This window comes from Homarus americanus, unplaced genomic scaffold (assembly GCF_018991925.1).
Source record: "Homarus americanus isolate GMGI-L3 unplaced genomic scaffold, GMGI_Hamer_2.0 scaffold57463, whole genome shotgun sequence".
Taxonomy (NCBI): domain Eukaryota; kingdom Metazoa; phylum Arthropoda; class Malacostraca; order Decapoda; family Nephropidae; genus Homarus; species Homarus americanus.
Window position 1 is genome coordinate 67,501 of NW_024719502.1, and position 24,032 is coordinate 91,532.

The following is a 24,032-nucleotide window of genomic DNA, read 5'->3' on the forward strand; positions in this document are numbered from 1 at the left end:
TGCCGTAGCCTGTTGACGGGATTATGATCGATCTCAGACGGTGTTCGATTTTTTTTTCTTCACCTCGGCTGCCAATTTCATCCTTTGTGCTACCATGATTGCCTCCCCATCCTCATTTCCTCAGAGTCTCGCATTGCATAGTGATTCGGGCAATATGCTCACTAAAATACCCCAAAAGATACAGTTATATGAATGTTAAATCACCTGGAAATAACTTAATTGAAGAGTTAATTAATATGTGAATCAGGTAAAAAAATAAAAATATTGATCAAAACATTCCTATATTTTGTCTCTCAAGGTAAATGATTAAGAAGTTACCTGTGTCAGTTACCTTTGTTTATTACGCCAACGTGATTAATTAGTATCATTAATGACGTCTTAGAAAATATTCCTACGCTCAGTAATTACTGGAGTTCCAATTTTGTCAACAGTTAAGATTAATGTACTAATTATGTACCATTTTTAATGAAGGTAATTAGAGGCTCAGGTACAGGTGCTGCGGCTAATGAGCACTCTGGCATCATTACTGGCACTTGTTCTTCATCATCAAGACAGTGGCACTATTATTAGCACCTGTTCTACTACACATTTACCACTCATCTTTTCCTCATTATTCCTCACAGTTAAACACTACAAATGGCTGCCCTTCATTCAGGTCAGAACGCCAAGAATCTTTTCATGACTGACTGTCCCACGCCTGTCCTCCCTGTCTAAGTACAGTGATGGGCAATCTGTCACGAAATAAACTACATTACCATAATTCTGTACTATAAACTTTACAGTCACATTATGGAGGTCACAGTATAGGGAAACTCTTCTATATCTTCCTTACTGTATTTCACTATTGCTAATTTTTTTTTTACGTATTTCGATTTCAGTGCCTCAGTATTGGCTTTTATTTTATGTAGTTTTTTGGGTTCTTCTGGTTAATCCTTTCATATTATGTATCTCACTTAAGCCACACGAATCTACCATCATAACAAGACCACTATGTCACAACACACTATACCCGTAAGTAAATAGATTCTTATTTAGCCAATATGTTTACTTCTGTGGCTAGCAGTCTGACCCCGCCTCATCTCTCGTGTCAACCCAGAGGGAATAGAATCCGAGTCACATTAGGGAGAAGGATATGGGTTGACGTTCTTAAATGAGGTTAAAATATTGCCCCATTACCTGCGTCCCCATGAGTACTGCCCCATTACCTGTGCCTCCATGAATACTGCCCCATTATCTGTACCTCCATGAATACTGCCCCATTACCTGTGTCCCCATGAGTACTGACCCATTACCTGTGCCTCCATGAATACTGCCCCATTACCTGTGTCCCCATGAATACTGCCCCATCTGACCCCATTAGTACTACCCCAACACACTAGTGTCGTGTACTGGAGTTCTTCACAAGACGTAATATACATCATTAATGACCTAAAGAGGATGGAGACCACGACCGGAAGAACTTGTCCTCCCTATAACTGTATTACATAAGAACATAAGAAAATAAGGAGTCTACAATAAGCGGGTTGTCCTGTGCATGGTAGCTCCTGTCGAGAGTTACTACCACTCTCTATCATCCATGAATCTATCTAGCCTCCTTTTGAAACTTTCCAGCGTTCCAGCACTTACTACAAAGTTGCTAAGCTTGTTCCACTCGTCTACCACCCTATTTGTGAACCAGTTTCTTCCTATCTCCCTCCTAAACCTAAACTTATCCAACTTAAGTCCGTTGCTCCGAGTCCTATCCTGCTCGGATATTATAAGAACTTTATCTATATCCCCTTTATTGATTCCTTTCACCCACTTAAATACTTCTATCATATCTCCCCGCACTCTTCGTCTTTCTCTGTTCATTGTATATTTTCAGCCTTCGGGCTGCCATGTTTTCTTAATAAACCGTTAATTATTATTATTATTATTATTATTTATTATTATTACATACATACTGTACATACATACATACATTTCCCCAATTATCAAATCTTCATGACAACTAAATACACAACTAAATAAATAAACAACTAAATAAATACAGAAATAAATAAATACGCAAATAAATGAATAAAAAAAACAAATAAATCAAATCTCACAAAAAACACAATCATCTAACAATTTATTTCTCGACGGTAAAAAACAAAAAACAAAAATCTTCCGCTTCAGTTTACTTGGCAAGAAAAACAACAACAGTGCTGGTCATTAGAGAGTAACGGCCAAAGTAGCGCCGGTCTGGCCTTCTACAGATTTGGCCAATTTTCTCTACCTGTGGGAGGGCCATGGCCATGTGGGTAGATTCTGTTACATCAATCGTATACATAGTAAGATAAAGGGCATGAAATGGGTATGAGAGGGGCATGAAAAGGGTATGAAAGGGGCACGAAAAGGGTATGAGAGGGGCATAAAAAGGATATGAGAGGGGCATGAAAAGGATATGAGAGGGGCATGTAAAGGGTATGAGAGGGGCATGAGAGGGGCATGAGAGGGGCATGAAAAGGGTATGAAATTTTGTTTAAGTATCCTCATTGGCCACTTGTGTTAAGGGTATATCATTACCCATAAACCCTGTAGCACCTGTGACCTATGACCTGAAGCACCTGTGACCTATGACCTGAAGCACCTGTGACCTATGACCTGAAGCACCTGTGACCTATGACCTGAAGCACCTGTGACCTATGACCTGAAGCATCTGTGACCTATGACCTAAAGTACCTGTGACCTGAAGCACATGTAACCTATGGCCTGTGACCTGAAGCACATGTGACCTGTGACCTGAAGTACTAGCACCCAGTTAATAGAACCACCCACGTAACACCCAGGTAACAGCAGCACCTATCAAAGAGGTAAGAAGTTCTAATTGATGAAGGTCACCTGACAGCATCCACTCACCTGATACCGGATATGTACTGAGAGAGAGAGAGAGAGAGAGAGAGAGAGAGAGAGAGAGAGAGAGAGAGAGTGTCTTGTAAAAAAATCATTCGGACGTCATCATTTTATCTGTGTGTGTGTTAGAGACAGACAGACAGACAGACAGAGAGACAGACAGACAGACAGACAGACAGACAGAGAGACAGACAGAGATAACCCCCACCTAACCATTTACTCTCATAACGTAACCTCTCACGACCTAGACACACTACATTACACACACACACACAAGGCTTTATTCACTACCTGTGTGACCTTCACTGGGTTAGGTTAGGTTAGGTGCTTCAGACCTTCCAGTGCTACAGACCTTTGTGCTTCAGACCCTCCAGTGCTTCACCTGCAGTGCTTCAGACCTTGGCTTCAGACCCTCCAGTGCTCAGGAGACCTTCAGTGCTTCAGACCTCTTCAGACCTCCAGTGCTAGACCTTGTGCTTCAGGACCTCCAGTGCTACAGACCTTTGCTAGACCCTCCAGTGCTACAGACTTTGTGCTCAGACCTCAGACCCTCCAGTCCAGTGCTACAGACCTTTGTGTGACCCTCCAGACAGACCTTGTAGCTTCCAGACCCCAGTGCTAGACCTTGTGCTTCAGACCCTCCAGTGCTACAGACCTTTGTGCTTCAGACCCTCCAGTGCTACAGACCTTAGGCTTCTTAGACCTCCAGTGCTACAGACCTTGTGCTTCAGACCCTCCAGTGCTACAGACCTTGTGCTTCAGACCTCCAGTGCTTCCACCTTTGTGCTTCAGGACCTCCAGTGCTACAGACCTTGTGCCAGGACCCTCCAGTGCTACAGACCCTTGTGCTTCAGACCTCCAGTGCTACAGACCTTGTGCTTCAGGACCCTCCAGTGTTACAGACCTTGTGCTTCAGACCTCCAGTGCTTCAGACCTTGTGCCAGGACCAGGACCTCCAGTTTGTGCTTCAGACAGACAGTTTGTGCTTCAGACCTCCCAGCTTTTTGTGCTTCAGGACAGTGCTGCTAGACCTTCAGACCCTCCAGACAGGACCTTGTGCTTCAGACCCTCCAGTGCTGCAGACCTTGTGCTTCAGACCTTCCAGTGCTACAGACCTTGTGCTTCAGACCTTCCAGTGCTACAGACCTTGTGCTTCAGACCCTCCAGTGCTACAGACCTTTGTGCTTCAGACCCTCCAGTGCTTCAGACCTTGTGCTTCAGACCTCCAGTGCTACAGAGAAGTATCCTGCAGTGCTTCAGACTTTTGTGCTTCAGACCCTCCAGTGCTTCAGTATCCTGCAGTGCTTCAGACTTTTGTGCTTCAGACCCTCCAGTGCTTCAGTATCCTGCAGTGCTTCAGACTTTTGTGCTTCAGACCCTCCAGTGCTTCAGGGTTTCAAAGGAAGGACAAGATGTGTTATTCACCTGCCTTAACCTTAATTAACTTCCCGAGGTGACAATGAGAGCGAGGAGGGTGTAGTGGGAGAGAAGAGAGAGGGAGGGGAGAGGGATGAGAGAGGGGGGAGAGGTGAGGGAAGAGGGGGGGGAAGAGGGAGGGGAGGAAGAAGAAAGGGGAAGAGGTGAGGGATGAGGGAGAACGGGGAGGAAGAAATGGAGTGGGAAGGGGTGAGGGAAGAGAGAAGGTGGGGAGGAAGAGGAGAAGGGGGAAGAGAGAGAGGGTGGGAAGAGAGGGAGAGTAAGAAATGGTAGGGGAAGAGTGAGGGAAAGGAGAGGAGGAAAGAAGAGAAGTGGGAAGGGATGAGCGGAAATGATAAGAGGAAGAAGAGGAGGGAGAAGGGGAAGAGGGATGAGGGAGAGGAGAGGAGAGGAGAGGAGAGGAAAGGAGAGGGGGAGTTGCTCAAAGTAGCCCAACACAGTCCCTTCATCAACAGTAAACACTCATTATAAACGCCTGATACCTGCCACACGAATCTCTATACTGTTTTATAAGCGATTCGCCCTTGTTGAATTTATAACGTCCCTTAGGATTAGATACAGTTAAAGAGTATTGAATATTATATCTATACTGGCATTTGTTTATTAGGTTATAGTTAAGAGTGAGAGGAAGGATTAGGGAGATCATGGAAATGGAAATATGGGGTAAAAGATGTGTTTGAAATGGGAGATGGTGAGAGAGATACACGTTACCCTGGGAAATAAATGCTACAGATATTAGCTTCCGTAAAAGTAAAAAAACGTAAAAGTATACAAACTTTTAACTATTTGTTTCATATTCAATGACAAATTAAGGTGTTTCTTATCAATGTAATATTTTCTGACATTGGGTAGTGAGTCAATCTAATATATAACACAGTCTGAGGCTTCGTAACTGTCCCTTTTATCTGCATTAAGGTCTAGTGTCATGTGATAGTGGCCGTCAGCTGGTGGGATACCCTGTACAGATTCTGAGTTTGTTGACATCGGACGCAACATATATTTATCTACGTTCCGAAGTAATTCAACGTGTTAACGAGTAGGAATATCTGTTAATGTTTAAGTATTTACAGTAAGGACTCTCTAAACAAAAAGAAAAAAACCCTAAAAAAATGTGAATAAATCCTTCACTTATGAGGGAGTATCACACCCACACATTTTACCATAGTTACCCCGAGACGTTTTCTCTGATAGCACGTATCAAAGAAACGTATTTTCTTCACAAACACGAAATGGGAAGCGGTATGAATTGCACTTTGGGAAACAAATTTTGAACTACAGAACAATCAAGGTTATTATTCATATTCACCCACTTCACATCGCTCACGCTGTATGAAGTTTGAAATGAGAGTTTGAGAAATTGTCGTGTTGGCGCTCTGATTGACGTTAAAGTTTTATGGAAAAAGTGAACTGTGTAATAGTATGCCCTATTCACCAGCAGTCCAAGCGGAGTATAGTATTTCGGCGAAAATAAATGTTGCCAGTCGTATTTGTGTCTGACTGTATGTTTGTATGACTGCTTGTATGTTCGTGTATGAGTATTTGTTTTTTCTACGAGAGAGAGAGAGAGAGATATTGCTCGTACGTACATATCAATATATATATATCAATCCATATTCTACGTATGTGTGCATCTGCGTTCAGTGTGTATATGTATTTGTGTATGTGTGCTCCTCAAGTAATACAAACTCAAATACTATTTACCCTACAACAAAACAAAACTACAAAGAATATAAATAAATAACTAAATCCCAGATACGCCCTAACAAAACAAAAACCAACAACAAAAGGCTTCACATTTCAGTAACTTGGCTCCCGGACTGAGTGAAAAATTTAAGAGAGCGAATGACAAGGGAGGACTCTGCCAATATACCACGGTGCATCAAAGCCCCTCCCTCTACATGAACGTTGGTCTCTCACAGTGCGGCCGATATCAATACCTTGCCACTGGGATTATATAACATTAATTCTTCCATTGTCTCTACTGCAGCGAAATAGACTTGTGAGATTCGTAATTCTGAATTTTTCAAAGACTCGCGATTTTTTATTCTGTTTTTGGTAATGGACTTATTAACTTGATACTGAAACTTAATCTAACATTATCTAACCAAATTTAACCTAATTTAACCTAACCTAGCTTTTAGATTCTTACAAACACCTCAATATAATCAGAAAAAAAGAATCCTTCACTCCAAACTGCAATAATTTCCCCCTAAACTTTTTAACCAATGACAACAGCTTCTTGAACCCAAACGATCTGGTCTCGCCAACAACCATCACTACACAAGTTAAGAATAAAAAGCCTTCTTGATTCTTTGTTTACTCAGAAATCAATCTTTGGTCCCTTCAATAATGTTCCTTCCTCTTTTCTCCCCCTACCCCAGTACCTACTCTAAAATAATCTTCCTCCCCAGTACCTACTCCAAAACAATCTTCCTCCCCAGTACCTCCTCTAAAACAATCTTCCTCCCCAATACCTCCTCTAAAACAATCTTCCTCCCCAGTAAACAATCTTCCTCCCCAGTACCTCCTCTAAAACAATCTTCCTCCCCAGTACCTCCTCTAAAACAATCTTCCTCCCAGTACCTCCTCTAAAACAATCTTCCTCCCCAGTACCTCCTCTAAAACAATCTTCCTCCCCAATACCTCCTCTAAAACAATCTTCCTCCCCAGTACCTCCTCCAAAACAATCTTCCTCCCCAGTACCTACTCTAAAACAATCTTCCTCCCCAGTACCTCCTCTAAAACAATCTTCCTCCCCTTTCCCACCTTTCTTATTTCTCGAATAGGGTGTGATGGCTGAGTGGATATAGCGTTCGATTCTTGTCTTAATGGTCACTGGTTCGAGCCTGGATGCTTCCCCTCACTCTATCCAGGCGTGAATGTGTGGTTAACCTTACAATTGGAGAAGCGAAGGGAGTTGTGTGTTGCATCCTTGCCTAACATAAAAGAAAAGTTTAGTGTGCAGTGTGCTGTATCCACACTGCCTCTAACAAACCGTCTGGGTAATAGGGCCTCTTTTTCGAAACTAACAGACATTCAGCCCAGTTATATAGGTTAAATGTCCAGTTATAGAGGTTTAATGTCCAGTTATAGAGGTTAAATGTCCAGTTATATAGGTTAAATGTCCAGTTATAGAGGTTAAATGTCCAGTTATAGAGGTTAAATGCCCAGTTATAGAGGTTAAATGTCCAGTTATATAGGTTAAATGTCCAGTTATAGAGGTTAAATGTCCAGTTATAGAGGTTAAATGCCCAGTTATAGAGTTTAAATGCTCAGTCTTCTAAAATCCAGGACGTCCCCTAAGCATGCAGCAATATGCTCTATATAACAAAACTATAAGATTGATTTTGACTTTCCGCTGTTTTTCATGACTTTATAATCGTAATACAAAGAACAAAACAACATATCCGTTTTTAATTAGTATTAAATTTGTGTCTTTTACTTTCAAAACTAAGAGAAGGGGCTACACAAATTGTTTATACCCAGGGATTCAGAAGGTTTTGACTCCGCACTGAAAGAATCCCACTAACAAGACCGAGCCAGCTATTTTATTTTCAGGAGATACGAACCCACAGAATTTTTAGGAGATACGAACCCACGGAATTTAGATGGTTTGTTTTCATATTAAATGTACAGTGCCTTAAAAATAAGGTCTTTCAGTGCATATTCAAGATCAATAAATACACTATTCACTAACAATTGTTTACCATTGTTTATATAGTATATAAATTAAGATATTACTTGATAATCATCTATCTATCTATCTATCTATCTATCTATCTATGTTTTCGGGTCTAGTTCGTGTTATTTTGCTAGCATAAGCTCGCTCGTGCTGTTTACCCAAGTTATCCCTCTATACTAACCTAAGTTTAACGTTTTCTATGATTCAGTTTATTTTATCGAATACCAGGCAAAATATTTCCTCCCTCCTCCTAGCTTTACACTGTGCTGGGTCAGACCCTGTGTGAGGCGAGGCTAGCATGGATGTTTATATACCTAAATTGACTATTAATATTTAAGTTTCTGATAGGCTATATGTATTAAAAGATCCATTTAATCATTAAAATCGCCATAAAAGTTCAGATTGGTTGAGCGTAGAGGCGTAGATGTTCAGTCAGTGGTAAATGGTGAAGTAGATTCAACATATGACAGTCTAAAGGATTATGACTCTAAGTTAATGGCAGAATCACATGACGCCAAACTACGGCTCATTCCCTGGAAAATAATCTGTAAAAGAGATACTAAATCTTCTTCAAATAGACTGAGTTGTTATATATAGCAGAGTGAACAATGGAGAATAAATCTGGTTGATGATTGGTACAATAGTGGTTAGTTTTGAGTTGGTAAATGATGTGTTGGGATAAATGTCTTTTGTTTATAAGTGTTTCCTTGTGCCTACCGTTACTATGAGAGTCAGGTGGTTTGTTGATCTTCGTTTATATCATCTATTATCAATTGGTTTTTACCTGCCTGACGTCATCACCTGCTGACATCACCTGGCTCTACTAGCTTCTTCTACCAGCCTGACGTCCAGACCACTTGTTGACATCACCTGGCTGTCCACCACACCCCCTCCATCAATATTATTTCCTACACCCTAAAGGCTCTTGTGATATTTGTGTTTACATAACAGTCGCAGCCCTAAACTCCATCTGACGAGGTAGTGGTCCTTACATCCCACCCTATGCGTTACTTCTTCAGGATTTCGTCTGTATTTTACCACTCTACAGTTTCTTCTACTGAGTATTTGTGTTCGTCTATAATGTACTCCTGATCATGCGCAATATACATGTTTTTGTTTCCCTTTTACGTAAACACATAATAAAACAGAGTAAGATAGTTTACCTTTCACACGACGTAATTAAGCAAACCTACCTGACCTAACATACGTCCCTGATCTTGCCCTTCAGTAGTTACGAGAGAGAGAGAGAGAGAGAGAGAGAGAGAGAGAGAGAGACGTATGGTATCCCTGGGAAATTACAGGTGTATCAAAGGTCACCTTTGTGTATTACAAGTTAGGAGATAAGCTCCTCTTCCTTCTCTCTCTCTCTCTCCTTCTCTCCTCTCCTCTCCTCTCTTTTCCTCTCCTTCTCTACACTCCTCTCCTCTCCTCTCTTTTCCTCTCCTTCTCTCCACTCCTCTCCTCTCCTCTCCTCTCCCTCTCCTATCCCCTCCACTCCTCCCCTCTCCTCCCCCCTCCCCTCCCCTCATCTCCTCTCCTCTCCCCGTGTCTCTTCCCCGTAACCATACACTCAGTACACCTCACGATGGGACCACGTTAACTAAGTGTTGCTCAGAAACTCATGTATATGTGAGTAAACAAGAGAATATTCTTCATGTGCATTGCCAGAGTGTCAGGAAGTGTGTGTGTAGGGTGCGGGGGTGAGGGAAGGTGAGGGGTGAGGGAAGGTGAGGGGGGTGGTGAGGGGGGTGAGGGGGTGTGAGAGGGGGTGAAGGAAGGTGAGGGTTCTGTATTTGTCTTTCATATATACGTGATGTCAAACCACTCGTCCAACAGACACTGAACAAACAACAGGAAATAAAAAAGTGGAATCCTCAACTTACTTGTTATATGGACACTAAAAATCATACTATCTCTTGAAATTCCACACACACACACACACACACACACACACACACACACACACACACGTAAACAAACATTACCTTACCTGCCATATATTCCTGAAGTCCCTCTGTTCCACCCTCAGTAGCTCACAGTTCTCTCTAGTGACGATGGTGCTTCGTCTGGGAGTGTCATTGAGCACAGACTCCCCAAATGTGGCCCCAGCACCCATCGGGCCGACCTCACCTCCCTGGAAAAAACACATAATCTCACATCAAATTCATTATCCTCGTGCGTGAGTATTATAATTATGAGTATAATGAGATATATAACTCATACGTATTATAGAAGGTTATAGGTGAGTAATATTATGGATTATATAGAGTTTTGTAGAGTTGAGTAGTATTATCCTGATTATAGGTTATATAAGATTCTGCTGCTGGTGAACTTGGACTGTTTAAACACGATTCCACTGAGTTATTATTCATCCATCTCTGCTGTACTCATCACACACCCTTCACCCATCACCCTTCACCACTCACCCATCACCACTCACCCATCACTCACCATTATCAAAGCACCACCACAGTCTTGGGATCTGAGCTGACTTAGTGTATCAATCATTGTTGTTTGATTTTAATTAAAGTGTGAATAGGTCTCTCATTTGCTAGTTAATTAAGGCTCAATTATTTTTTACCGAGAAGAGACAGACAGACAGACAGACAGACAGACAGACAGTAAATATAAAAAAGGAAAACACAAGGGGCCAAGATTGATTGGTTCTGTTTTAGAATGGCGGCCATTTTGAAATAGCTAGAATATGGCGGCTATTTTTAAGAGGATTATAACATCAAAACATAGCGGCCATTTAAAAAAAAAAACATTAAGAAAGATATTAAAAAATAAACAAAGACAAAAATGAAACTAAATTAAAAAAAAAAAAACATTAAAAATTATAAAAAATCTAAAAATCGTTAATATAAACAACCAAGAATTTTAATATTTATAGTCATGGTTAATATAGAGGTGAGATATACCATAAAATATCCCTAACCTAACCTAACCTAACTTACTAAATACTTATAAATGAACTTTCTATATTTACTGAACACTTGACACTTGCCACTTAAGACTTAACACTTATAACGTGACACTTATTACTTAACACTCAAAATTAAACACTTACATTGGGTTACTTTGGGTTAAAATCATTGGAAAGGTAAGGACAGGTACAAGTAATTATCTCTTAATTAAGTTCACCATGAACAATGAGTTACACAGGTACGGATGTTAAATTTGCATAATTTAATTTCTGAACAGGTAGGAATTTATAATTAATTACTATGGTAAGGATATATTGTAATTAAATAGCATTATAGGGGCATAGTGTAATTCATTATTAATTATAGGTATATAGTGTAATTATACCATTAATATTAACATTACTTGTCATTATAGTAGCCACTGAGCTCAATAGTTAACTACGTGCTATTTTTAATTATAGACGTGTTTATAGAAGGATTAGTCTATATAATTAGAAGAATCATATAGGCAGTTTATTAGTAATTAGACGAAAATATATAGAAATTAAACATGTATTCAGATAGGGTAATTACTGTATCATAGACAGATAGTAAAAATAATTAAACAAATACCTGCGTTAATTAGACAGGTATATAACTTAGACAGGTGTTTTGAGTAGACATAGACATACGTAGACAAGTAGATACGTCCCTCTAACACTCACCCTTGCACAGGTGTACTTCAAGGAGCTACGTAGTATTTCACACCACCCACGCCTCGCCACCCCACGCTACGCCAAGCACGCCAAACCCCACGCTACCCATGCCACGCCACCCCACGCCTCGCCACCCACGACACGCCACCCACGCCTCGCCACGCCCGCCACCCCACGCCACGCCACCCCACGCCACCCATGCCACCCACGCCACCCCACGCCACGCCACCCCACGCCTCGCCACCCACGACACGCCATTCCATGCTCTTATTGAACCCCGTGGCCTTCATCTCCGTACCTGACAACACCAAGGGCCTGAGACGAGATCCTTGGTGTTGGAGAAGTCAGGAAATATTGTACAGTCTGAACCATCCTCTCTCGTAACCATTTTATTTTGTCTGTTTGTCCCTCTCTTTATCTTCGTCTCTATCACGTGCTAGGAGTCTCTCTGTTTCTGTCTGTCTGTCTGTCTGTCTGTCTGTCTGTCGCTCTAGTGCCTTTCAGAAAATAAATAAATTCTTGAAGTTGACCTTTGACTTTTAAAACTTCCCAGAGCTCCGTAATTTTGCCTTTCGTACCTTATCATTAGACAGACAGACAGACAGACAGACAGACAGACAGACAGACGCAAAACTAGGTAGGAGAACTCGGTAGGTAATGGAAGAGAAATACAAAAATTTCCATATTTTTTTTGTTTTTTGGGGGGGAAAGAATGTCTACCCCTCCTGACCCTCCCTCACCCTCACCCCCTCCCCACCTCTCACCCTGTTCGATACACACACGAAAATAGTAAAATAATTTTTTTTTGTATTTTGTATGTGTGTCATCCACCTGTGTCATGTAGTGTGTCATCCACCTGTGTCATGTAGTGTGTCATCCACCTGTGTCATGTAGTGTGTGTCATCCACCTGTGTCATGTGGTGTGTCATCCACCTGTGTCATGTAGTGTGTCATCCACCTGTGTCATGTAGTGTCATCCACCTGTCTCATGTGGTGTGTCATCCACCTGTACATCTTTAGTGTCATCATGTGGTGTGTCATCCACCTGTGTCATGTAGTGTGTCATCCACCTGGTGTCAAGTGTGTCATCCACCTGTGTCATGTAGTGTGTCATCCACCTGTGTCATGTGGTGTGTGTCATCCACCTGTGTCATGTGTCATCCACCTGTGTCATGTAGTGTGTCATCATGTAGTGTGTCATCCACCTGTGTCATGTGGTGTGTCATCCACCTGTGTCATGTAGTGTGTCACCCACCTGTCTCATGTGTGTGTCATCCACCTGTGTCATGTAGTGTGTCATCCAGCCTGTGTCACCTGTGTCATGTAGTGTGTCATCCACCTGTGTCATGTAGTGTGTAGTGTGTCATGGTGTGTCCACCTGTCTCATGTAGTGTGTCATCCACCTGTCTCATGTAGTGTCATCCACCTGTCTCATGTAGTGTGTCATCCACCTGTCTCATGTAGTGTGTCATCCACCTGTGTCATGTAGTGTGTCACCCACCTGTCTCATGATGTCATCCACCTGTGTCATGTAGTGTGTCATCCACCTGTGTCATGTGGTGTGTCACCACCTGTCTCATGTGATGTGTCATCCACCTGTGTCACGTAGTGTGTCATCCACCTGTGTCATGTAGTGTGTCATCCACCTGTCATGTAGTGTGTCATCCACCTGTCTCATGTAGTGTGTCATCCACCTGTCTCATGTAGTGTGTCATCAACCTGTCTCATGTAGTGTGTCACCCACCTGTCTCATGTGGTGTGTCATCCACCTGTGTCATGTAGTGTGTCATCCACTCCAGGTTAAGTGTAGTGTGTCACCCCACCTGTCTCATGTAGTGTGTCATCCACCTGTGTCATGTGGTGTGTCATCCACCTGTCTCATGTGGTGTGTCATCCACCTGTGTCATGTAGTGTGTCATCCACCTGTCTCATGTGTGTGTGTCATCCACCTGTGTCATGTGGTGTGTCATCCACCTGTGTCATGTGGTGTGTCATCCACCTGTCTCATGTAGTGTGTCACCCACCTGTCTCATGTGGTGTGTCATCCACCTGTCTCATGTGATGTGTCATCCACCTGTGTCATGTAGTGTGTCATCCACCTGTGTCATGTAGTGTGTCATCCACCTGTCCTTCATGTAGTGTGTCATCCACCTGTCTCATGTAGTGTGTCATCCACCTGTCTCATGTATGCTTCATCCACTATATATAAATGTGTCATCCACCTGTCTCATGTGGTGTGTCACCCCTGTCTCATGTGGTGTGTCATCCACCTGTGTCATGTAGTGTGTCACCCACCTGTCTCATGTAGTGTGTCATCCACCTGTGTCATGTAGTGTGTCACCCACCTGTCTCATGTAGTGTGTCATCCACCTGTGTCATGTAGTGTGTCACCCACCTGTACAAGTGGTGTGTCATCCACCTGTGTCATGTAGTGTGTCATCCACCTGTGTCATGTAGTGTGTCATCCACCTGTGTCGCGTGGTGTGTCATCCACCTGTGTCATGTAGTGTCATCCACCTGTGTCATGTGTGGTGTCATCCACCTGTCTCATGTAGTGTGTCATCCACCTGTCCATGTAAGTGTGTCACCCACCTGTGTCATGTGGTGTGTCATCCACTGTCATGTCATCCACCTGTGTCATGTGGTGTGTCATCCACCTGTGTCATGTAGTGTGTCATCCACCTGTGTCATGTAGTGTGTCATCCACCTGTGTCATGTGGTGTGTCATCCACCTGTGTCATGTAGTGTGTCATCCACCTGTGTCATGTGGTGTGTCATCCACCTGTCCGCTCGTTACTTCCTGGTTGTGTTGAAATAAAAATACCCGATACTTTAAATTATTCATATGACATTACCCTGTCCTAAGGTCTCGCGCGCGCGCGCGTGTGTGTATGTGTGTATGTGTGTGTGTGTGTGTGTGTGTATACGTGTGTGTGTGTGTGTATTATACCCTGCAGGTGTACAATTTTTGGACACAAGTTTCTCACCTGACTCGTCTCTCCAACCTGTTCCCATCAAGTTAGGTCTTCACGGTACAAATTCCCGTCGTATAATATCTTCCACGAATTAACTAATCCCAAAGACCTTTTGTGCCTTTGGAGCTTACGAGAGGTCAAGACTGGTGTGATTTAGCTTTCATGAGTATCAGTTTAGTAGCCGCTAAGGAATGAGAAGAAGAGTGAAACAAATGAGCATCGACTCAACGAATACTATAAGGTAAACAATAATTTTTAGCTCCGTTTATTCAGCCCAGTTTCCCTTTTATGCTGACATTGTGTATTTTGTTCGTGTGAGTTTTTATTATTATTATTATTGTTGTTGTTGTTGTTTTTGGTGGTGGTGTTGTTATTGTTGTTGTTGTTGTTGTAACACGAGATTGTATTTACACAAAGCTGTACTGATGAGAGATAATTTTTCATTGTTGTTGTGAGAGCAAATGGACAAATTTCTGAGCTCATCAGTTTTGTAACTTACCCTCGGTTGCTTCAGGTTGCAGCAGTCAGCCCATTATTCGTAAATCCATCTAAATCAACCCAAATCAACAGTAATCCAGGAATTCTTTTGTGAAAATCATTATATTCGGTTACATCATTTGTTTGGACGTCATATTATAAACGTAACCAACACGTGGGCCACAAAATCACTTGACGTGTCTCCATGCCTTGGGTTGGTATGGTAGTGCCCCGGGATGGAACCAGAGACCCGTAGGACAGTAGGCGAGCGGAGTATACATTCGACCACTCTCACTCCTGGTAGAAATATTCAACTTTCCTTAATCAAAATGAGAGGTGGATCCATTCAGCTATCATCTAGGTGTTGACTCTCAAACTCTTACGAGTCTTCTCTCTTTACCTCACTACTGAACTACGACGCTCTGTATGTACACACAGTGCATCCCAGAGTACACAAACCCAGGTATTTACAGGTGTGTGAAGAAAATTCAGTGTTTCTAGGGATAAATACAAAAAAAAACAGGTCTTTCCTCATTACCCTCCACTCACTGATCTACCAGCACCAATAATAAACGACTAATTACTTCTTTTAAGAGGCCACGGTGCCGCCACTATACTACAGCTCCTAGTGTATAAGATAAACAGTGACTTAATGACGGTTTTCCAATATCTGGCGGAAAACAAAGGCTTACCAACACACTAGGGTACGTCTGGGGCAACACTGATGAGGTATTATGAAACATAGTCTTATATACTCTGAAGGTCGTGTGTGCTTGTTGTGAGAAGCGATATACACATACGCATATATACATAAACGTACATATACGCATACACGTGAACATACGCACATACATATAAAAACAAACACATTCTCTCTCTCTCTCTCTCCCACTCTCTCTCTCCCCTCCTCTCTCCCTAATTCCCATATGTCTTGTTGAAATTCTCTAATAGGTGTCGACCCTCACCCCCACATGGTATACAGGGAGACATATTGATTTACCTTCCCTTTTTCCTCCCTCCTCCGTACCCCCCCCACCACCCAAAACAAAGTCACAAAATACTATAAAATTCTTAATATTTTTTCCTCATTTATTTCATTAGATTTTCAAGCTGTATTATATATTATTTTAAGACCTTTATATATATTTTTATACTTTAATATTTTGAGTAATTTATAAACTTTCAAGATGGAGAAAAAATAATAACTTCGCTACGTATTTTGAAAGATGTTAAAGCTATATAGGCAAAGTATATCAAAGTATATCTCATAAACACGTTAATATTATATAATTTTAACACAAATTAAGCAAAAATAACAACAAACACATTAGAATTTTGTTTTGTTTTAATATTTTGGGGTTAAATTTAGTCAAGAAAAGTTGTAATAGTTTTTCCAGTTCCGTTCTGTTTCGTTTGGTTTAGTTCGGTTTATATTTGTTTGGGTTTAGGTTAGGTTTTTTGGTTAGGTTAGGTTTTAATAATACACATATTGGATTCCATTTGCCGCCAGAGTCCGCTTTGTGATATCACGCATTGGAGAGAGAGACAGAGAGGGGGTGGAGGAGGAAAGGGAAGGATGAAGGAGGGAAGGAGGATGAAGGAGAAGGAGGATGAAGGAGGAAGGGAGGATGAAGGAAGGGAGATGAAGGAGGGATGAAGGAGGGAAGGAGGATGAAGGAGGGAAGGGAGGATGAAGGAGGGAAGGGAGGATGAAGGAGGGAAGGGAGGATGAAGGAGGGAAGGGAGGATGAAGGAGGGAAGGGCGGATGAAGGAGGGAAGGGAGGATGGAGGAGAGAAGGGCGGGAATCATATGTTCTTATGTCCAAGTCTCTCCCTTGGGTGTGAGGGGTAAGGGAGGAAGGGAGGAAGGGAGGGAGGGAGGGATATTGAAACCATAGTCAGAATTTCTAATTAATCAACTCGTTAATCCGTATCATATCTTAATCCTAATTAATCCCAAGTATCAATGGAAAATATAATTGTCACTATGGCAGGAAAAAAGTTGAAATCCAATGAGGAGTTTATTTCCTCAATTGGCAACATTTCTTTAAAGTAACTGAAAAACAAGACACAAATCATGACTAAGTGGACATATAAAATCATGCAACATCATGCAAAGTGCAAAACAATGTGTATATTAGGTAATAGAAGTTCTTTATGGTAGTATTTATTCGTAAAATTATAAATAACAAAAATATAAATATATAAATTTGAAAATCTTATGGCCGTGGTGATATTGCATGTTGATGTGACCTTCTGACGAGATATTTATTATTAGTGAAGAGAAATGTTTCCTCGGGGACATTTGAAATCCACCACAAATTTAATAGTTTCCAGATATTGTGAGACGACCAAACTAAGTCTTCAAATAGACGATAGAAATAGTATATCAGTCAGGTGTATCAAGTTGGTGATGTGTACGTCAGGTATATACAGGTATACGATAGTTTGGAGGTGTTCTGGATAATGTCGTCTTATTATGGAGCTCTGTACGAGTCAAGTGAGTCTGGCAACATGCAAAACGTGGCGTGTGTCAGCTGTGCGGTAGGGGGGAGCAGCGTCAGGAGTTGGAGTCAGCAAATGCACGGGAGGTGAGGGGGGGAAGGAAGAAGGAGGAGGGGGTGAGGGGGGGGAGGAGGAGGAGGGGTGAGGGGGGAGGAGGAGGAGGGGGGGGAGGGAGAGGGGGGGAGGCGCTTCAAGGCTTATTATTAGCAGAAACACGGGGTGGGGGGGGGCAGTAGGAGGAGAGGAGGGGGTGAGGGGTGCTTCAAGGCTTGGGGGATCAACATATGCTCTGGGGAAAGAGGAGGAAGGAGAGAAGGAGGAGGACCCGGAGTAGGAGGAAGAGGAGGAAGGAGAGAAGGAGGAGGACCCGGAGTAGGAGGAAGAGGAGGAAGGAGAGAAGGAGGAGGACCCGGAGTAGGAGGAAGAGGAGGAAGGAGAGAAGGAGGAGGAACCGGAGTAGAAGGAAGAGGAGGAAGAGGAGGATGCGTCAAAGCTCATAGTTAGCAGATACACGGAGAGAGTATAGAAAGAGGAGGAGAAGGAAGGAGAAGAAGAAAAAGAAGGAGGAGGAAGAAGATGAAAAAAGGAGATAAGTAAGAGGAGGAGCAGGATGAAAAAGAAGAGTAAGCAGAAGAAGAAGAAGAGGAGGAGAAGAAGGAAGAGGGAGAGACAGCCGTATCTTGCATTGAGGACTGTTAGCATATGCACGGTCAGGACTTGTGTGACTTACCACTTTGGACGTTAGTGTTTCAAGACAAGACCAGGAACTTGACTGTCTGCTGGGCTGCTGGGGACGGGAATTAAAACAACATCTATAAGACAATGTTAAATAGGGATTAAGACAATGTTAAATAGACGTTATGACAATGTTAAATATAGGTTTTCTTTACCCCATGAATCAATGTCATTATCATAAGCATCATTAATTTCTTTATTTAATTATTCATCTATAATTAAAAGAGGAATATTATTAAATTAACTGATAAAGATTGAATTAATTGAGTTACGTTTTGTGGTTGATAGAATTTATGGTCAATAAATATGGGTATTACTGTATCGTCCTGTTCATTACTGTTTTATTACATTGGGCTTCTGTACCAACGCATATATTAGCTGTAACGCACTCGGTAACAAGGACATATAATAGCTGTAACGCACTCGGTAACAAGGACATATTATAGCTGTAACGCACTCGGTAACAAGGACATATAATAGCTGTAACGCACTATGTAACACGGATACATACTCACTGTAACGCACTCTGTAATAAGGACACATACTAGCTGTAACGCACTCTGTAATGTGAATATACATGAGAGGGAGAGAGAGGAAGGAGGGAGGAGGGAGGGAGAGAGAGAGGAGAGACAGTGGGTGGGGAGGAGAGAGAGGGAAGGAGGGAGGGAGGGAGGGAGGGAGGGAGAGGGAGAGAGAGAGAGAGAGAGAGAGAGAGAATCATAAAAGATTAGAAGGGAGTGGGAGAGAAAGAGAGAGAAAATACCCTTAATTACCTAAAATATCCCACTACCTAAAATAATCCTCTTGACCTAAAATATCTTCCTCAATAAAAATTTAAAACAAAATCCCTTATTAAATGTTATCTACTAATTAAAAAGGGATAACTTATTTATAACGATAACAAAAGTCGAGAAGAATTTACACTTTGTAGTTACATAATTACCTGGATTTTACCTGAATTCATTAAGCCACTCTAATTAGTCTCTGAGATTCTTAACGATGTCATTTGAGGGTAATTGAAATTTTAATTGAGGAGGAAATGTTTTTAATACTCATTATAGGTGGTTAAAAAAGTGGTTGGTTAATGTCGTGTCAAGGCTTTTGAGTTGTGGTTAATGAGTTTCTAGTTGTGGTTAATGAGCTTCTAGTTGTGGTTAATGAGTTTCTAGTTGTGGTTAATGAGCTTCTAGTTGTGGTTAATGAGTTTCTAGTTGTGGTTAATGAGCTTCTAGTTGTTGTTAATGAGCTTCTAGTTGTGGTTAATGAGCTTCTAGTTATGGTTAATGAGCTTCTAGTTGTGGTTAATGAGCTTCCAGTTGTGGTTAATGAGCTTCTAGTTGTGGTTAATGAGCTTCTAGTTATGGTTAATGAGCTTCTAGTTGTGGTTAATGAGCTTCTAGTAGTGGTTAATGAGTTAAGGTTCTTTTAATATGTGATTCTAAAGTAGTTCTGTTATCTGTGAGGTTCTTTCACACGACTCAATGCTTCTTTCACACGACTCAATGCTTCTTTCACACGACTCAATGCTTCTTTCACACGACTCAATGCTTCTTTCACACGACTCAATGCTTCTTTCACACGACTCAATGCTTCTTTCACACGACTCAATGCTTCTTTCACACGACTCAATGCTTCTTTCATTATGACTTAACACTTCTTTCATTACTATCAAACACCTGTTGCTCTTCCTCCCTTACTCCCCTCCTCCCCTTCTCCCCATCCTCCCCCCACCTCTCCCCTCCCCATCCTTCTCCTCCCCTCCCCATACTAGATAAAATACATATCAATCTTCACCCAAAAAAACCTAACCTAACCAAGCTCCAATTTTCCTCCCCCCCCCTCTACCTTCCCTAGATTCGCTCAGTTTACCATAAGAAAGAAAACGGGAACCTGTAAAAGCTGCCATTGAAAACCAAGATTGTAGCATGAATATTTTACTCACTGAGATTAGGCTCACGTGTGTGTAACTTATATGTGGGTGGAGATCAAGGACTGTGACTACTTAGAGTTTGTGTTTGGTTAGGTTAGGTTAGGTTAGGGACGACTCAGAGTGTGTGTTTGAGTTTGCTTATATTTTTATGGGAGAGTTAATTTGTAGAATTTTTTTCCTCCCGGGATTAAGGTAAGATTTTTTTTTTTTACGCATCCCTGACGTGTGTGTGTGTGTGTGTGTGTGTGGGTGTGTGTGTGTGTGTGTGTGTGTGTGTGTGTGTGTGTGTCTGTGTGTGTGTTAGTTGATCTCTTGTTATTGTAATGTAAACAAATAAGTGATTCAGCTTAACGAAATACACTTACCAGACACACACTTAGAATACACTTACCAGAAACACACTTAGAATACACTTACCAGAAACACACTTAACAATATATAACTACTAAGATCATAATAAAAGTCAATGCAGAAATAATCCTTTAAATGGAGGTTTTATATATAACGGACCTTTGATATAACGGACTTCCTCTCCATATAATCCGTTAAATAAAGGTTTCACTAAGTGCTTTCTATTTCCACTAAGTTCAAAGACTAATTAAAGTTCTAGTACTATTAATCACCAGGTGTATCTAACCTTAATTGGCTCTAATTATAACAGGTAAATTAGCTTCAGTATAAGCCGATTAATTATGGGATCTAATTAACCTGGATCACCTACACCTTTCATACCTGGTAGATGATATAACCAAAATAATGTAGTGAAGTTATTGTATGGTAAGGTATTATAGCCAAAGAGAGAGAGAGAAAGAGAGAGAGAGAGAGAGAGAGAGAGAGAGAGAGAGAGAGAGAGAGAGAGAGAGAGAGAGAGAATAGCCCAAGCAACAAAATAACACTAAATTTTCCCTCAATTGGTAACATAAATCAATATGTCAGCCCCTTACCTTTCCTTACCTGGGGCCGTGACTCACCTGTCGGGCCTGAAAGAAGAAAAAGAAGAAGGAAAATGAAGGAAGTGTAAAGGTTAAGAGAGACTCCAGAATGAAAGAAGTATGTGTGTGTGTGTATGTCTATCGGTACAGGATGAAGGAAGTGTTGTTTACCAGTGAAAAATAAATGAAAGAAAAGAAAGAAATTTGGGTACGAATTAAACTGGAATGAAATAAATTAACTAGCAACCTCACCATGATGAAAGAATTCTATCCAAGAGTCAAGCTGCGATGAAAGAAATCCTACGAGTCAAGCCACAATGAAAGAAATCCTACCTACGATTCAAGCCACGAAGAAAGAAATCCTACCTACGAGTCAAGCCGCGATGAAAGAAATCCTACGAGTCAATCCAGGATGAAAGAAGCTTACCTACGATTCAAGCCACGATGAAAGAAATCCACCGGCTTGGATCTATCACCAGTATGTTTTCTGTACGAGTTTATTCAATATAAGACCCCACCTTATCCTCTAGTGACCCGCCTGATATTTTTACTTCTTTCAATGGGGGAGAGGATGGGGAGGTGGCGTGACATGGGGAGATGGGGAGGGAAAGGAGTGGGGGTTGGAGAGGGCGGGGAATGGGAATTTGATAGGTGCAGGGAGATGGTAAGAAATTGGGGTGGGCAAAGAATGTGGGGAGATGGGGAGGGAGTGTGGTGAGGGTGGGGAGTGGAGGAGAGAGTATAGGGTGATAGTGGGGAGATAAGAAGAGAGTATAGGGTGATAGTGGGGAGATAAGGAGAGAGTATAGGGTGATAGTGGGGAGTGGAGGAGAGAGTATTGGGTGATAGTGGGGAGATAAGGAGAGAGTATAGGGTGATAGTGGGGAGATATGAGGAAAAATGTAAGATTGGATAGACAATCGATCCAGCTGGATTCTTAACAGCTCCCTGTGTATTCCTTGCCACCCTGCCTCCCTGCCACCTTGCTACCCTTCTTCCCTGTATGCCACCCTGCTTCCCTGCCACCCTACGACCCTGCTTCCCTACCACCCTGGCTCCCTGCCACCCTGCTACCCTTCCTCCCTGTATGCCACCCTGCTTCCCTGCCACCCTACCACCCTGCCTCCCTACCACCCTGCCTCCCTACCACCCTGCCACCCTGTCGACACATCCCCTTCAACTTGGTCCCAAAGAGAAGGACCAGCTCTCAAGGTTGGGCCGGACTCATTCCATCGCCACTCAGCTGCAGTCTTAAGCCTCGTGTTCTCCATTTCGTTCTCTTCTTCTCCTCTCTTCCTCTTAGGCTTCTCTTCCACCTCAGTAAGTGTTGTGGTCAAAAGAGGAATTACTGAAGTTGTCTTGATGTAAAAGATTAGTGGCAGGTTACGTCATTTGTATATATTAGCCGTGGTTCTCAACACCTGGTGAATTTTAATACGTTGGGGCAACAGGTGTTATCCGCACACATTGTTTCAGGAAGGTAATTTTCGCTGTAATCTTGAAATCCTTGCTAAGCTTAAAGAACTTCTGTAACCTTTCAATGCTAAACACTTGTGGGTACAGCTATCACCAGTATTAATGGCGGAGTGGTTCATGCCCAGCTGTGAAAGGGTACATGACTTTTTCAGTTGAGGAAGTGAATGAGGCAGAGTTTAGTGTCTGCCTCACTGCCTTATGTATCAAAGGTTTTCTATTCTGTTTCTCATATCCTCACGCCAACATGGGACCAACTTTTACTTGTCTCCTCCTTGTACAATAATGTGTTCCCAGACTTAGATATTTACCAGGTTATTTAAATTTAGTAGGTGAAGGTCTTTTCTGTCATCCCGAGTAACCTCCTTCTCTTGGCCTCCAGGGGGTCGTGGAGGTTATCTCGTCTTCCCTCATTTACTCTGGATTCCTCGCGAGATCCCAGACCATTCTCAATCTAATAAGCTTCCAGTTAGGGTTATGGTTTATCCGTATGGTTTAATTTAGGGTAAAATTATCTCGTAGACAGAAAGACAGAATTAGTGTCGGGTCTCTCAGTTTGTTGGTCAGGTCTTACTCTAGTGTAGGGTCTCTCAGCTTGTTGGTCAGGTCTTACTCTAGTGTCGGGTCTCTCAGCTTGTTGGTCAGGTCTTACTCTAGTGTCAGGTCTCTCAGTTTGTTGGTCAGGTCTTACTCTAGTGTCGGGGTCTCTCAGCTTGTTGGGCAGGTCTTACTCTAGTGTCGGGGTCTCTCAGCTTGTTGGGCAGGTCTTACAGGTCTTACTCTAGTGTCGGGGTCTCTCAGCTTGTTGGTCAGGTCTTACTCTAGTGTCGGGTCTCTCAGCTTGTTGGTCAGGTCTTACTCTAGTGTCGGGGTCTCTCAGCTTGTTGGTCAGGTCTTACTCTAGTGTAGGGTCTCTCAGCTTGTTGGTCAGGTCTTACTCTACAGGTCAGTCATCACACCTTCAACAGTGACAAGTCCCGTCTGAAGTGTTAGTGGCCTGGTATGGCTAAAGACAGACCCCTGCGTGGACAAGTTTCTGTCGCCCCTCACAAGTGCACTGTCAACACTCTGGTTCCGACGGTCAGTTATAGCTGGGAAAAGTCTCTCTTGACATTCTCGTAGGCTGGACCACTAGAGACACTTGTAGCCGTCAGCTTTTTAGAGATGGTCGATTGTTTCTTAATTGTATGTGTCCTATTCTTAATAAGTCAGTGGTTATGTCATTATAACTTCCATCAATTGAAATTATCTTGGTTCAAATATATTCAGTTTTTGGCAGAGGGACGATGCTAAACCTATCTCATCTCCCCCTGGCCATCATCACACTACCAGCAGCAGTTTCTCTGTAAGCTAAACAAATTTCAGAAATGCAGCACTGTTCCCTATGAC

General features: G+C 42.2%; 1 protein-coding gene across 5 annotated transcripts in view; it reads right to left on the minus strand.

The window, feature by feature from the left end:
• LOC121860080 (rap guanine nucleotide exchange factor 4-like) overlaps nt 1-24,032 on the minus strand; it is a 91,827-nt gene that overhangs the window by 49,388 nt on the left and 18,407 nt on the right. For 4 of the 5 annotated variants that reach the window (XR_006087810.1, XM_042357093.1, XM_042357096.1 and 1 more), the window contains exons 3-4: nt 18,304-18,360; nt 9,984-10,127 (exon numbers count right to left, since the gene is read on the minus strand). Coding sequence is in view for 4 of the 5 variants with exons in the window: in XM_042357093.1 (XP_042213027.1) it covers nt 9,984-10,127; nt 18,304-18,360 (201 nt within the window). In the remaining variant the exon portion in view is untranslated. The remainder of the gene's footprint in view (nt 1-9,983; nt 10,128-18,303; nt 18,361-24,032) is intronic. The other variant, XM_042357094.1, reaches the window with a different exon arrangement.